At 35.8% G+C, this 16767-nt stretch overlaps 1 protein-coding gene across 1 annotated transcript in view; it reads right to left on the reverse strand.

Moving 5' to 3' along the window:
* Nucleotides 1-3577: 3577 nt before the first annotated feature.
* The window catches only part of COL19A1 (collagen type XIX alpha 1 chain), a 397465-nt gene continuing 384275 nt past the window's right edge, over nucleotides 3578-16767 (reverse strand). Inside the window, exons 52-53 of the mRNA XM_021000213.2 lie at nucleotides 10627-10704; nucleotides 3578-10457 (exon numbers count right to left, since the gene is read on the reverse strand). Of these exons, the coding sequence (XP_020855872.1) occupies nucleotides 10324-10457; nucleotides 10627-10704 (212 nt within the window). The 3' untranslated portion in view covers nucleotides 3578-10323. The remainder of the gene's footprint in view (nucleotides 10458-10626; nucleotides 10705-16767) is intronic.

Below are 16767 nucleotides of genomic sequence, written 5' to 3' on the forward strand. Positions count from 1 at the left end.
AATAAAATCAATGGATGAAATCACAAATCCATATCAAAACAATTTTCAATAATATGAATGCAATGAACAAAAAGCAGTGATTCACTCAGATCCCAGACCAGAGGGGCATGAAGGGCTGGTGTTGTCAGGCAGTCAACAAGTATTTATTATTACCTGGTATGTACCATATACTATACTAAATCTTGGGGGTAAAAAGGCAGGTAATGTCTTGCTCTCAAGGAGCTTACATTCTTTTTTTGTTTGTTTAGGCAATGGGGTTGTGACTTGCCCAGGGTCACACAGCTAGTAAGTGTTATGTATCTGAGGCCGGATTTGAACTCAGGTCCTCCCTAATCCAGGGCCAGTGCTCTATCTACTGCGCTACCTAGCTGCCCCCGGAGCTTACATTCTAATGGGGGAAACAACATGTAAATAAATAGGAATGTATAGCATATGTACAGAATAAATGGAATATTTATTCCCCTGAAAAGGGGAGGTACTTGAATACATTTTTCCTGAAAATGATGGCGTTCCTGGGATTTCTGTATTCCGCACAGGTTAACTAATGTCATTATTTCTTTGTAGAGACAGAAATGAAATTCCTCTCTCCATTTCTATTTCCTTTACTGTAGCCTTAAAGTATAAAAAATAAAGACTTGGAGGAGATAAGACTTGCTGGGAAGCTATCTCCGCCAGCACATGTATGATCTGTGAGGCCCTGCTCAAAACTTGGTTGATGCAAAAACATTTCCAAGCTTACATCTTCTCATTAAAAAAAAAAAAGTTATCTAACAGTGAGGCAGCTGGGCTGAAGAGTGGGTACTCCCTCATCTCTTAGAGACCTTGTTATTTGTGCAATCATATTATTTTGATTTTTCTTCCAACATCTCATATGAACTTATCATTTTCATTTGATGTCATATGGAAGTTGAGATACTTGGTCCCAGGGTATATAACAATAGATCAAAGCAGTCAGTGTCTTCAGGTAGTCTGTAAAACTCAATTCTCTTAGATCGATGGGGAGAACTAATAATGTATTGCAGTGATATATATTTTTTCATAAGCTATTCACTGACTAAAAAATATTTCACCTGCATTTGTTTAGCTGAATCAGTCGTCTAATCTTGTATTCTGTTTGGATTTTATCAGAACTGCTTAATGAACCCAATTCCTTGGAAAAATGCTTGAGCATTACAGTGCTCATTTGGCTGTAAAGATCATTGCATTTTGCAGAGACCTCCAGCAAGGAGGCCACCTTCCCTTTCATGCTCTCTTCTCTTCTGTGGTATACCAAATAGTAAATAAATGTGTAGGAAATACAGGCTTCTGGTGGAACTTCCCTAGGATAGTGGTGGACTACTTCAGATCATAAAATCCATTATCAATTTAATAACTGCCAAGAAATTCCACTCTTTTTTTTCCACCAAGACACTTTTATTTGAACTACAGTGAGATAATCAAATACAAGAAAAGAAAAATTAGATAACCAAATAAACATTTCCCCCAGTTGTAATAATAAAGTCATAAGAAAATAAAGAACAAATAAATGCATTTGAAAAGTATATATTTAATCCAACTACTTTTCAAACCAGATTTCTATCTTAAAATACTGTGTTTGAAAATTTCACAGCTAAAGTGAGCAGTATTGGTTAGGAAATGTGTGCTTTCAAATACAATAAGTAAAATGAACATGTTCAAAAGAGTAGGAACAATACATTGTAAATTTCAGGAAAGTGGATTAGCTTGCCATTATCACAGAGTATCATAAGACTTTCTACTGAATTGAAATGCAAAGAAAACTGTCCAGCAGTTTCCTTACCTGGAGGAATTGAGGAATATGGGATTAAATCATGTATCTGGCTTTTTCAAGGTATGAATACTGCCTAATCCAAGAAGTAACAATGAGATGGAGGGACTATCTTTTGGGGTAGCAGCTGAGAGGGGGGTCAAGTAAGCAGAGCTGGCTGGAAACTGGCAGGTTAATGAATGAAGTTCATCTCTGAGTCTCTTCCAGGGTGGGTTTCTCAGGTCTTATTGATTTCATTCCAAATATTAGACCATTTAAGACCACTTAGTATGCAAATCACTGATCTTACTGGCATGTGTGATTTGGAGTAACTAATTTCACTATTTGGCAGAACTTGGGCAGGAAGGAGATAAATAATAAGCTTCATGGGAAGTGTAGTTACGGGCATTTTTGTTCAATTTTTTTGGGGGGAAGGAGGGGATGAATAACTGAACAAACATTCCCATGCAGAAATATCATTGGATTGAACCTGGTTTCTGCAAACCTTAAAATTAGTTTCCTCCAAATCCTCCTTTTAGAAGATACTTTTGTGTGTGTCTTTTTCTACCTCTGATAATACCTGCTCTACCAATCTTCTAGGGTGAGTATGAGAATAAAAATGAATTCCTGTGAAAAACTTAACAGCTCTATATAAAGGCAAGGTTGTGTCTGTTATTTTTATTTCTTTGGAATGGCTTTTAAAGTATTTGGTGGCAGCCCTGGAAAAGGCAGGCCAGCTATGACATTAATTCTGTGGTATTGTTCTTTTGAGAACAATACCATTTTAAGGCCAACCCTTTTATTTTATGTATGAGGAAACTGAGACCCAGAGAGGTCAAGGGGTTAAGTGACTTGCCCAAGGTCAAACAATTCCATAGTTGGATCAGCAAACTCCATCAACTTTATCAGTACAACAGTTACTCAAAGGAAAAGCTGAGATCCTAAATGGCTAGTAGACACAACTAATTTGAAATCTATTCCTTTGATATATTTGTATTAGAGTAATTTAGATTAAGTCTTTATTGTTTTTAAGCTAATGGAGGGAAAATATCCAACTAGCTTTCTGGTATGTATTTTATCTTTTGGGTGGCTAGGTGGGGCAGTAAATACAGTGCAGAGCCTAAAGTCAGGAAGACTCACCTTCCTGATTTAAAATCTGGCTTCAGACACTAGCTGTGTGACTCTTGGCAAGTCACTTAACCCTGTTTACCTCACTTCTCCGCATCTTTAAAATGAGCTGGAGAAGGAAATGGCAAACCACTCCAGTATCTTTGCCAAGAAAACCCCCAAATAAGATCACAAAGAGTCAGACATAATTGAAATGACTGAAAAACCAAAATTTTTACCTTTAAGTTGCTTGGGAGGAACAATAGTGGTTGGGATCATATCTAGGCCTTAATGAAATCCAATATTTGATAAAGACAAAATTAAGACTGGATAATTGTATCTAGGAATAACTTCATTGTATTCAAATAGACTTGAAATTGCTGACCAAAGAAAATGGCACAGATTTGTTATACCTGGTTTCCAAGAGAATAATGTCTGAAATTGTTTTTGCTGTTAGCATAACTGGCTTCCTATGTTGACTTCTTCTTAAAATGAGACCTTTATATTTAGTTCTTATTCCTAATTCTTGCCTCTCAGTAGTCAGATGATAATAAAGAATGATGGTGTACATATTTAATTTCTTCTGTGAGGTTATTTAAACTCATTTTGTTCCGGAAAGTTGAAAAGAACTTTCTCTCTCTCTCTCTCTCTCTCTCTCTCTCTCTCTCTCTCTTCTCTCTCTCTCCTCTCTCTCTCTCTCCCCCTTCTCTCCCATGCAAAATTAGAGAGCTGAGAGGGTCTTCAGACACCGGTACATCTTTCTAGACAAGAAAACTATGGCCAAGATTAAATGACTTACCCAAGGTCACACAGGATGGTTAGTGGGATAGGACTAGATTCCATCAAGTTTCCTGCCTCCCAGTACTTATTATGCCTTTTCACATGCTAACACTTTGGTTTTTACTTGTTTACATGTCTTAAATAATAATAAGACAACTATGACATGGAATTAGGGTATACTGAAACATGCCCTGAATTGGGTGGGAAACCATATGGAATATTTGTGTGTGTGCCAAGAGTTAATTTGGGATTTTTCTCAGTTTGTTTAAGTCCCTCTGCACCAGGTATTCTCAAATAGCTTTTTGGTTAACAGACTACTTCAAAGATTCCTTACTCACCCATGCCTGATGACCATTACAAAACACAAACCTCACTGGACTCAATGAAAAACTGGGAACTATTTTTGGTGCTTTGCCCAGTGAGGTGGGATCTTTTATTAATGCTCATAAGTGACACTGAACTTTTAACCAAAACAAAACTATAGCTACCGTTGAGTTTTAAACATTAATTTGACAAGAAACCATAGCATGGACTTCCTCATGGACCTTCAGTAGATCCTGGAACATATTTCAAGAATTACTGATATAAAATTTTAGCAAGAATGGAGAAAAACTCTGTACTTCAGTCAGTGACAATAGATAAGAAATAGCTTCATTGTTAGCATCCTCCTCCTCCTTAAAGTTAGTCCCCCATTTAGGGCAAAGAGGCAGTGAGGTATAATGGAAAGAGTTTGGCCTTAAAGTAGGGCAGACCCAAATTCAAATCTGGCCTCTGATATATAATAGCTGTGGGCCTCTAGGCAAGTCCTTTAACCTCTCAGTGCTCGAGGTAGCTTTTTAAGACTATAAGTGATAATAATTACTACTACTACTACTACTAACAGCTAGCATTTATATAGAGCTTTAAGATTCTTAAACTGTCTGACACATGTTAACTCATTTGTGCTAGTAAAGAGCAAGGGCTTCTCCATCTGGGAGTTCCCTATAAAATGAAATCATGGGTATAGTCCTTATCCTTATAACTAGGACCAAGTCCTTATTGCAAAAGCAAGTAACATGGCCACTGACTTCAGGAATTACTTCCATATAAAAGAATGTTAGAATTAAGTACTCAAAGTATTATATCCATCAAGAATACTCCATAAATCTTCTAATGCCATTCTCCTTTACATGAATTGAACCTTACTCATTTTGAACATGAAATACAAGAAATAAACATAACCAGGAGAGTTCAATGCTTAAACATTATTTAAAAATAAATACAATGATAAAATATGCCACAATATGTAATCTGAATTTAAATACAATTACAATCATTGAAAAAAATGTTCAATCCTAAAATACACTTAAAAATTCAGTAAGACAGTAAAATAACTTGTATTCTTTATACTTATGAGCTTATTATGATCAAGTCCCAAATTCTTACTTATATTCATTCATGACATTAAAAAAATCCCATTTGATCATGATTCATGTTGGGCAAATTAGTTGAGATAACTGGGGACTCATTAACTGTACTGTAAATCACAAAGAGAAGTCAACCTGAAAAAATTTTCTGTTTAGGCCCCCAAAATCTTAGGTTATGCCATAGATTTGGTCCTTAAGCCTTATTTTAGAGGTGAGATGACTTGATGCTGGTGTCTATGTAGCCACCATCACAAATTCTGTCCAACTCCCAGCCTGCCAGTTTCCTGCCCTTCTTCCTATCATTGCAAACACTGTTTAACTTGTTGAACTGAGTTTTTCTCTGACTGAATCAGTTCTGACAATTAACTAAGCCAACCAAGTTGCTTCTGGCAGAAAGGTTTTTAAATAGTACAGTTTATATTATTTATTTAGAATGTGTTATCCTTTATGTTACATCATCAAAACAAATGCTCCATCTATCTTGTTTCCCAAGACCCTCCTGAGAAATAAAAAAAAATGTACAATGTCACACTCAGCAGCCAGCATACGAAGGGACAAGGTTCAATAAGCTAGAGAACATTAACAGATTGATGAAAAAGTTGCTAATTTCATTCTCCCTATCAGCACCTTCTCTTCCTCCTACTTAGAAATCAGGGAAACATCATGGTGAAGTGAAAAGAACAATAAAATTCCTCTCTGAAGTCACAGAAAAGAGAACACTAAGGAAAAAAAAGAAGATACATCTCCTCTCAAAAATGGGCTCAGACACACGTGAAAAGCAATTTATGGAACAAACGAGATGAACACAGCTGCTGTGACTTCTTCAGGAGTCTTCACCTCCCGACCTCCAAGTTCTCAATGGCTGCTTATCACTAATGTCAGAAGGATAAGTTATGAGGGTAACTGAGGTAAACAACTACAAATAGTTGTGCTCTGTTTCTAGAAAAAATAGAAATACAAAAATCTTAACATAAAAGTTTAAACATTTTCAAAAACTATAGAGATTTAAGTAATGACCTGATTTTATGAACACTGGACTTGTTCTGATACACAGATGTGCTTCTTGTCATTTGTCTGTCAACAAGGGGTGTCTTGGATACTCTAGAGGCTTTTGGATACTCTAAAGATTTTAAAGTGCCTTGATGTGAATTCTTACACTATAGGAACTGGAAGCAAATCAACTAAATTAAAAATCTGCAAGATGTCCAGGAATATTTTTCCTGAAGGAGAAAAACTAAACAAAAAAGTTTATGGCAGATCCAGTGTTCAGTGACAAGAGAAGCTTACAAAATTAGTAAAAGAAAATTGCTAGTTCAGTTCTTCCTGCCAGCATCTCCTTTTTTAGAGGTCAAGGAAGCCTAAAGAATTAGAAAGTGCAAAGAAAGCTTTGATTTAGGGCATTGCCAATGAACTTGTCAAGCTTTGAGTTTCTAGAAGCCTGTTCAATTCTTCTAAACACATTAGCTCTGCACACCATCGTGTGGACAAAAGGAGGTATATCACAGGCTTTCAACAGTTGAGAAAACCTAAGGAGAAAATAAATCTGAGCCTTGAAGCTTGAAACACATGCCCATATATACAGTTGTTTTATAAGAAAAACTTCAAATGACAATTTTATATCTAGTATATCTTTAGGGAGGGTTTTAAATAAATAAACATAGTCATGAAATATAGGGAACTGACATTCTTTTTAGTTGTGACCAAGTTAGGATATTTTGGAGTTTTTTTTCCTCCTTTTTTTTCACATTTACCATTAAGGCTGTGTGTGGACCTATGTTAAAGCTATAGAATAAATGTCCCCAGTAGAGAAGACCATTTAATAAACTCTTGAATTATCCTTCTATTTGCACCCTAACTTCGAAAGGCTGTCTTAATTTGTCATTCCTTATTATGCTATGGTCAGAAACTTCCCAAATGAAAAGACTGCCTGAGCTCACTCAGCTCTTAAATTGAAATGTAAGACTGAGAAATTCAAACAAACTTGGGAAAAGCATACACAGTGTCAATTATTGATGGCCTTGTCATCAAGATAGACCTTATTAGTCAAACAATTATGCTGTTTGTCAGAAGTATAAACAGATGATAATTCATGAATTTACTAATTATTCCTCCCTGCTGTGGAGATCAGACATTAATGACATCTCTATGAAAGCAAAAAAACATTTTGGAATGAAATAAATTATTCTATGAAGTGAAGAAGGACTTGGCAATTATCCAGAACACAATCAAACCAGGTACTTTTAAAAAAAAGTTCATTCTGAAGTGAGAATTTTCTGATTCACTTGTTTTGAAATAATTGGATGATGGCCAAATCACTACTTCATTTGGTCCTGTATTATTTGAACCCAAACATCCTTGCTGTGTTGCAAATTTACTAAGATGATAAGAAGCAGCAAATGTATTTGGGGGCAAATAAAACAGGAGGGAAGGAAATTCTTACCTCAACTCCACATCCTTACTTATTCTAAGGTGAAAACCAGTTACCAATTCCCTGGTACAAACAGGGAGTTTGTATCCTTGGGACAATTCTGCTTTGCTTTATGCATCAAATAATGCAATAATAATAATAACAATAAATAAAATCATTTTTCTTTATCAAAAAATCTGAAAAAAATCATTAATACAAATCCTCAAAACAGGAGTAAACCAATAAGACCTTAATCAAAATTACCAAGTAAAAAATCATCAAAGAATAGAAAAAGAAACCATACTCCTGCAAATATACATGAGTATGGGAGTAGAGTCACTTATAATGGTATCAGATCCTCTAAAAACTAAAATGAACATGTCTCATGATAGGAGAAAATGAACTGGGTCAACAAACCATGTGAAAGCATAAATTCAAGAAAACAATGACACAAATGACATTGCTCACAACCAGGAGATATTTCCATCTGTCAAAACATTAAAATAGTACAATAAATATTTCTGAATCTAGTGAAGGAGCAAAAAGACAAACAAGTAATGGGAAATTAGTGTGTAAAAATAATATTTTAAAATACAAAAATGTTCAACCTCCTGACAAATTCAAGTAAATGAACACTATAAAATCTCATCAGGGAAGGTACAAAGTTTTGAAAATTGTATTTCAATGAGCCCCAAACTCAAAATATACACTTAGCACCAAGTCACAACTCTCTGTACACTTCTTTTGAATATAACATCCTGTTAAGGAAACACACTTATGAAGATTCCATTCATATAGTTTGTTTACAGCACCATTGTAGGTATCATCACGAGAAATAGAGTGGTGTTGAACAGGAATTTATAATTTAAAAAACACAAAAATTGCGAGAAAACTTGGAATCACTTAAAAGGTACAACATAAATCAATGCAAACTAATTAAAACAAAACAAACAATAACAACAAAACATATTCTAGGTATTCCTAGACATGTGTACAGTACCTGGTCAGCAGTTCATCGAACTAAAATGAAAACTAAAGTCATGAGTACAGCTACGTACAAGAAATGTCCCAATTTCAGTTGTGCCAAGTCAATTCTTTCCCACTTTCAATTCCAGTCATGCTCCACAGACATGACTACGTTCACAATCTGTTTCAATTTTAGAGTCTGATTGTACTCTCTGTAGGTCTTTGACAATGGAGTTGCCATCTTAACCTTATTTTCCATGAACGGACAAAAGCTCATTTTCCATTCTGCTCTAGGAAAACTGGAAGCTCTTTATAAAGAAGAGAAAGTCAGGAAGTGAGGATTTTCTGCAACAGTGTTAGGGGAGAGACACTCCCACCCTACAAGTGACATGGACTTTGAACCTCTACAATCCATCTGACTAGCTATATAAGTATAGTCATCAAACATTTAAGAAAAACTCGCTTCTTATGACCAATGGTAACTTTATGCAAAGTTAATAAATACTACTTAACATCATATGTTGACTAGCAATCCAGTGGTGATTGTAATTCCATTTTCATTTGGTTTTAGACAACATAGTCATTAGTTCCTCTCCTGTCCCCTTTCCCTGCCCTCTCTCCCCCACTCCTTGGACTTCCTTTTCCAGGAGCTGATATAAATGTTTTAAAGGACTCCCATCTTTCACACTCTAAATATAGGTTGCTGGAACAGAGATGTGTGAGTGCCTTCTCTCATCTGATCTACGTCTTTTGCTTTATTTTGGGGAAGGCATTCAGGATATATAGACTATCACTCTGATGTTGCATACCTGCTACCATTTCCCATTCATCTTTCAGGATGTCCCTAAAAAACCAGCCAGTTTTGTGATGCATGGGTTCTTTTTGGCAGCAATGGACCCAACTGCTCTTTGCTTAGATGGCTTTTTCTTGACATGTCCTCTATAGGTCATTAAGCCATGGAAACAAGTGGTACCAGGTACCAAAAGCTTGTGAGTCTTTTGCAGCTTTGGATGTGATAAAGAATCTTTAGTTCACTCCGTTGTTTTTAACGGAATCCATTTTCTGTTTCACCATTTAAGACATTATTTAGCAGGTTGGTCATAGTATAGGCAACTGAAGAAGTACACATATTTTGATGAAATATATGGCTATTTGTGTTGACTTTTTTCTTTCCCTATATCACAGGAGTTAATGCTGCTCAGCTTTGAACTGAGCTAATCATCAGGATAAAAAACAAAAACAAAAGACTGCTTTAGTTGTAAAGGTCAGTTTTTGAATTCCTCATAATCTTCAGAGTCTCATGAGAAGCAGGAGAGCAACACAATTTCTCTCACTGTCACATAGAAAATTATCAAAAGATTTGTCTGCATAAATTGGAAGGCGGTAGCATCACCCTTAGGCCATCAAAAGTAGATGGAAACATTCAATATGAAGTGAATTGGAGTAAAAGTTGATAGAAAACTTCAGCGAGAACATTCAATTTAAACTTTAAGACAACTTGTATTTCTGTCTCTTCTATGCCTTAGAGCGAGAGGCTAAATGAAATTCATATTGATGAGATAATAAAAGTATGTACAACCTTCAGTCTAACTGAATTGTTAAGACAATAGCTTCTTTTTGAAGAAGAGATGCTTGTGATAATGTTTGGGCCTATTTATCTCATTGAAAAATCTCAATTAGAACCACAGTAAAATTAAAATAAATCATTGGGAATGGACTTGGGAAAAGTATAGAAGTGTCTACATCAGAAGCTAGAGTCAAAGGATTTGGCTTAAATGCTCTAAAAGTGCTGCTCCAGGACAGTGTATATTTGATTAAAACAAACCAAGTTCCACAGATTTGTCAATTGGTAGAGGCCATCACTAGGCGTCAGGTCATTCTCAGGAAGCTGCTCACTTTCCATTTTCACGTCCTGGTGGCTGGGCATGAGGCACAGGATGGGAGCAATCATCTGGGTTACACCTTCCACTAGGTCCAGGGGGACCCTGAGGCCCTGGAGCACCGGGTGTGCCTGGCATACAAGTGGCTAATAAAATAAAGGAAATCATTAGCTTGAAGGCAGGGGGCGGCATATCCTCATCTGCTCCCCCACCCCAATAATATGACACATAGTAAAGTAGAAATGTCAAGGGGACAAAGGGATATTTGCAACAAATAGAGGCTTGTTGGTTTTGTGAAGACAATACCACCATTACCTGAAGGCCCAGGAAGACCAGGATTCCCTGGGAGCCCAATTCCAGGTTCACCTCTTTCTCCCTTCTGTCCTCTGTAACCTACATAAGACATATGCAAAAAGATAAACACAAAAACAGTAAAAGTGTTCTATAACAGCAGAGCAAAATGCAAGAACCATTTTCATGTTTCCTTATTCTTAAATGTTACCTTGAGATCAAACGGCAGCTGTATTCTTTGGTCTCAACCATATGGTTAAACATACATATCAATCTCAAGTTAAAATTCAATAATCCATAAAATCATAGATATGAATCATCCATTTAAATAAAAGATAATCTAGTGAAGAAAACTTGGGTTCAAGTCTGGCCTCTGACACAGACTACCTGTTTGACTATGGGGAAGTCATTTAACTTCTCAGGACTCCAAGCAATTCTTTAAAACTACTAAATTGCAAAAAAAAAAAGTGTTTGTGTGTGTGTGTGTGGTGTGTGTTTCCTTACTGGAGATTGTATTCACTGGCACAATCATCGATTCTCTCTTCATAACAACTATAATGACATTTCTGAAAAATTTACCATTCATGTTCTCTTGGTCGAACTCTAGGTAATAAGCATCAAAAGGGGCTCAAAGCAACTAAAATGAAACTTTCACCTTCTTCCTCAAATAATTTTGAAAGTCTATGTAATCTTTTAACAGAAAAGGACATAAATACCTATTGGAGGCTGTTGTTGCTGTAAAAGCTAAACTACCATATTCAATGGGTCTTGCCTTAAATGTCATTCCTTTAATTAAATAAAATAGCCATGAAATAGTTCAAGTTTCAGAACAGCAATGAAGTCATTATGTGTATTAACAACATGACAGCTAGAATGTGAGTATATATGTGACATTATCCATGCTTGTAAACCATTGGATAGAGAATCAGGGCTTGGTTCAATTTACCATTTATATTTCCATTTAATGTACAAGATTCTGTGCCTTATGAGGTCTGAGATTTTATTCCCCCTATGAGTTGAAAGCTATAGTAAGAGTTAGAAAAAAAGGAGAGGAAATAGTGGTTGAATAAGTTGAACAAATATTGATCAGGCAACATTTCTTCAGTTTAAGCCAACTGAGCCCAAACGGACAGTGCTGGCCCATTTGTCTACCACAAATTACTTTTCATCAGAACTCATAGACAAATATCAAAGGATATAAATATAGTGGCTTCCAAAGAATGCAACTGCTTTACAACCAAGAAAAGATACCCAGACACTACAGACCTTTAAATTTAATCTAAGGTCCACATCAAATTCAACACCAAATTGTACTAATTCCTAAACCCACTTAGCAGTAAACAAACTAGAAGACTAATGGTAATTTTTTCCCACTTCCTTTTCATCTAATCAAAACAATAAAGGAACATTTGACATCAGAGTAACAATATAATCATGCTGAAACATGCAGTTGACACAGCAAAAGATAAAATGGTAGTAGGAAATAATCAACTCAGAAAAAATTAGCTTTAGTCATGCATTTTAATAACTGTGTCTCATTACAACAGAGTGATGGTAAGTACATGAAATCTGTAGACTTCATGGCTTCCTGCAAACAGCATGTGAAAATTCTTGAAATTCCCCATGGCTTTCAGTATACTTAAAGAGGCATCAGGCCTTGAGAGCTTCTGGCTTGCAGATATTCCAACAAGTCAGTGACCTGGTTCATATACATCTAATACTGTCTGATCTTTGACTTGGCAAGAAAAAAGAAATGCCTGCATTAATTTCCAAACAGCATGAGCACTTTCATAACCACAGGTTTTGTTTTTGAAGTGTGCACAATCACAAATATGAAATGATCAAGAAAAACTTGGCATATTTAGTAAACAGATTGAAGCGTATGCCATATATCTACACAGCAAAGAACTTCTACTGATTTATGTGTGGGATTGGCGATGCTTATTTTAGAAAGACAGAATACAACTTTGTATTGTATAGAAAGTGATGTCTAAAGCATATTGGTATAACATCGTAGTTTCGCATACATGAACACTGAAAACATCTCTCAAGTGTCCTTTGCAGAAGTTATTTTTGTAGGATGCAAACAATAAGGAAAAAAAAGTTAGTCAGCTTCATCAAAGGGCAATTAGAAGTGCCTAATCAAAAATGTCCCATTACAGAAAAAATAACAAACTTTACATGAGTTATATTTGACAATTCAGCTATGGCCTTTGTCATTACACTTCTGGGAGATCAACTACATGAGAAGGTGTTGATGATCAGAGGAGAAAAAAATACCTACTAATAGCCAAGCAATGTCAAACTTTCTATCAGTGAAAGGACTAGAGCTATAGTAGCATGTACCAACACCCTGAATATTCAAATTAAAATTTTGTGTTTTGTTTGACTCCTCTACTTTAATAGTTTTGTTATGGTACAATCTTTAAAAAATAGATGAGACACAAATATGTCTGTCTGTTTCTCTATAGATATACACAAGTGTGTATATGTATGTATATATTCAGTGAGTGGTTGGACTAAATGAATAATAGGTAGAAATGGCCCTGTTGAGCTAAGGATAACTCAATTCAAACTAGTAAATGAAAACATTTGGAAATTGAAATATGAAGCTGACATTAACTAGTGAATTCGCTTATTAATTTGGAGCCTGTATTGAGTATGTGTATATATTTATACATACACACACATAGATATATGTATATCTACATCTGTGCATGTACATATTAAGTAAAAGGAGTGGTTCTGGTATCCAGAGGAACTGATCATGTATTGATTTATTATGAAAGTGATGTGCTATATAATTAAATCTGGTACTAACGCTTCAGTTGGAACTCTAGACTTACATTTAAAGATTTCATTTACATGTCTTTGGGCATACCAGATAAATATTTATTACTTTGTCTATTACACATTTAATATGGCTCCTGTTGAAGGCATATATCAAGACCCTTCTGTGTTCCCTTTGATACAATTTTCAGGCACTGAGAAATGGATGTTTAGTGACTTAGACTTTGGAGGTCTATAGCTACACTAGTCAGATAAATTGTTCTTTTGAATAATAGAAGAGCCCTTTGGGGTAGCATGTTTGTGGCTAATGTGATAATGCATAATCATTCAACAAGAAATTTAATCAAACACCTACTGTGTAAAAGGCACTATAGTAGGCACTGGGAGACAAATTAAAAAATGGGATCATTAGGGGCACCTAGGTGGCACAGTAGATAGAGCACAGGCCCTGAAGTCAGGAGTTCAAATCTGGCCTTAGACTAAATACTTGACACTTACTAGCTGTGTGACCTTGGGCAAGTCACTTAACCCTAATTGCCTTAAAAAAAATGGGATCATTCTTGCCCTCAAGGGGTTTATATTCTACTAGGAGGATATACTATATTCCTAGACAAGTAAATACAGGATATATACACAATAACTACACAATGATATGAGGGCAGGGACTGAGTATTAATACTTGGAGGAATCAGGAAAGGTCTGATAACAGAAGTTATCTATATATCTCTATCTATCTATCTATCTGTCTGTTTGTCTGTCTGTCTGTCTATCTGTCTGTCTATCTGAAAAGAACAGGAATTGAAGAGGAATCTGGTACTTTTCAACCTGGCAGAGACAGGGATCGAAGCAAACTCATGGACGTGAAGTATCTTTGTTCTGAGTCCTATGTCCAGCTCTGTATTCCAGAGCAGAGGTTCCCAAATTTATTTGGCCTGTGGCCCCTTTAAAAAAATTTACTCAGCACCCCCCTGCATATCTACTGTCTTCAACCATTTAACAGGGTTTTTTTTGAAATTTGCATCATTTCAAAAAATATAAACTATTTTACAGAACGATACATCTTAAATTTAATACTTTACTGTAAATTAGTCGGGTTTTTTCCTGCATTGAAATTTTGATGACATAGTATTGTGTCAAGTAACTGTATAGTATCATATTGTAAACTAGTCATTGCATGCACATATTTCTGCCGATGCATGTTGGACTTCCTGACAACATGCTTGCCTGCCAACACTTGCTTGTTAAGACCTGTTGGCAGACTTGACCACGGATTGGTTATAACTTTCATTTAGTGTGTTATTTGTAAAATAATGTAATCACTATGACTTTAACTCTGTTACACAACAGATGAAACATGTATGAATGGTTTTTCAAAATTTTTTCTCTTCTCTTCTTTCCTTAGGCTTCTACTTCCCCCTTATTTTTATTCAATGCCCCCTAATTGCCCCCAAGGCTGCTACCAATTCCCTCCAGATCATGCCAGCACCCCCCGGGGGGCAATATCAACCACCTTAGGAACCTAGAGGCTTCTGAGATGGAAGGGCCTTTTCGCTACAACATCAGACTGATTCTTCAGAATACTGAGGGGGCTGAAGGGGCAAGTGAGGTCAGAAAAGTTTAAATAACTTCTCCTTTCTAAAATTCACGTGGCTGATCAGGGGAACCATTAGGGAAGTTCTCCCCTTTTTCTTCACGTTGCTGGACATTGGCTTATTATATTTTCTTGGGCCTTTCTACTGTTGTCCTAAATGAGGAACATCATTGCTCCCCTGGTGGCAGCACCACGTAGATCAAATGGTGTGCACTTTAGGCAAGAAAGAAGTGATTCCAAACACCTAGAATTTTCCTCTTAATTTACTTAGTAGAGCTGGACTAACTGAAACCCTGCAGAGATGGTGATAATCTAAAATTGTCCAGAAAGACAGTTAAAGTAGAACCTTAAAATCCTTGCTTTTTGGAGCATAAGAAAAGTGCAAATAAGGTCACTGAAAGTGGGAAGCATAATTGTCTATTCTTGTCCCTAGGCCTGTTATATATTTCCTATTGACCTACACCTTTTAGAGTTCCTAGTTTCCTTCAAACCTCAGGTTAAATATCAACTTCTACTTTATCTTTTCTGATTTCCTAAATTTCTAGTGCATCCCCCTTCAAAATTACCTTGCTATTATTTTGTATTTAGTATATATACACATGTAATAAAGGCAATGTAATTTTGTAGGGTAAAATGAAATGATCCCTCCCCTCAAGAATCTTATATTCTATTTGAGAAGACAACATTTAGGGATTACAACATATATATGCATATGTTATATATGTATAAATAAGGTCTCCTTATTTTGAGGAATTAAATTTATTTTGTATATTCTCTTTATAATATATGCATTTATATGCATGTATGAAGATATATATTATATATAATACATACATGTATATGTAAATGTTTATATATCTATAGATATGTACTATATCTATACTTTTTTTTTGTTTCCTCCAATAGAATATCAGCTCCTTGAAGGCAGGGAGGATTTTACTTTTATATTTGTAGGCCCAGCATCTAGTATAGGGCCTGGAACATAGTAGGCACTTTAAGTATCCACCATGTTGATGGTTTTTGATTGGTTGACTGATTATTGTGAGAGCATGGGAATAGCAATTGAAATATGAGATATAACATTATTCCATAAGATATGGGTGAGAGTTAAACACTCCTTTCTTAAACTTGGACCTCAATCTCACACATTCTCAGAGTTGATTTTCTCACTGCTAAATACATACTTCAAAGGATGTGTAATGGTTTTACTGTTTATTTAGCATCTTTCTATTTCTTTCTTCCTAAAGAAATATGTGAAAACAAGAAGATTAGCTGTACATATTGGTAAACCAAAGCACTGAACCCTGAAGTGATTTTTCATTTTCCTCCTCACAAACAAGTCCACATATACAATGTTCAAACAGCCTCCTTTCTAGAGATTTCTGATGAGGTTCTGTGTTTGAATACCAAGGATGAAATTTCTGGATCAGTCTGATTGAGCCGGCAGCCTGGAGGCTGACCACTGCATTAGCAGGTTGAACATCATTTTCTTTTCTTCTAGAGAACACTGTTAAATTTTGGAGAGCAAACAATTCGAATTCATAGGATCATAGACCATAGATCCTGAGCTGGGTGTGATGTTAGAATTTGCCTAATCCAACAACCTCAAATTAAAGATGAGGCCTAGAGTGATTAAATGACTTGTTCCAGGTCACCTGGGTAGTAAATAGCATCGCCGGTCTTGGAGTCCTTTGACTCCAAGTTAAATGCTAAAATATTCAGGGCACTAATGCAGTCACTTATGTACAGCCATACACATATTACTGGAGCTGTATTCCTCTTCA

This window comes from Phascolarctos cinereus, unplaced genomic scaffold, assembly GCF_003287225.1.
Source record: "Phascolarctos cinereus isolate Bilbo 61053 unplaced genomic scaffold, phaCin_HiC Scaffold_5;HRSCAF=322, whole genome shotgun sequence".
Taxonomy (NCBI): domain Eukaryota; kingdom Metazoa; phylum Chordata; class Mammalia; order Diprotodontia; family Phascolarctidae; genus Phascolarctos; species Phascolarctos cinereus.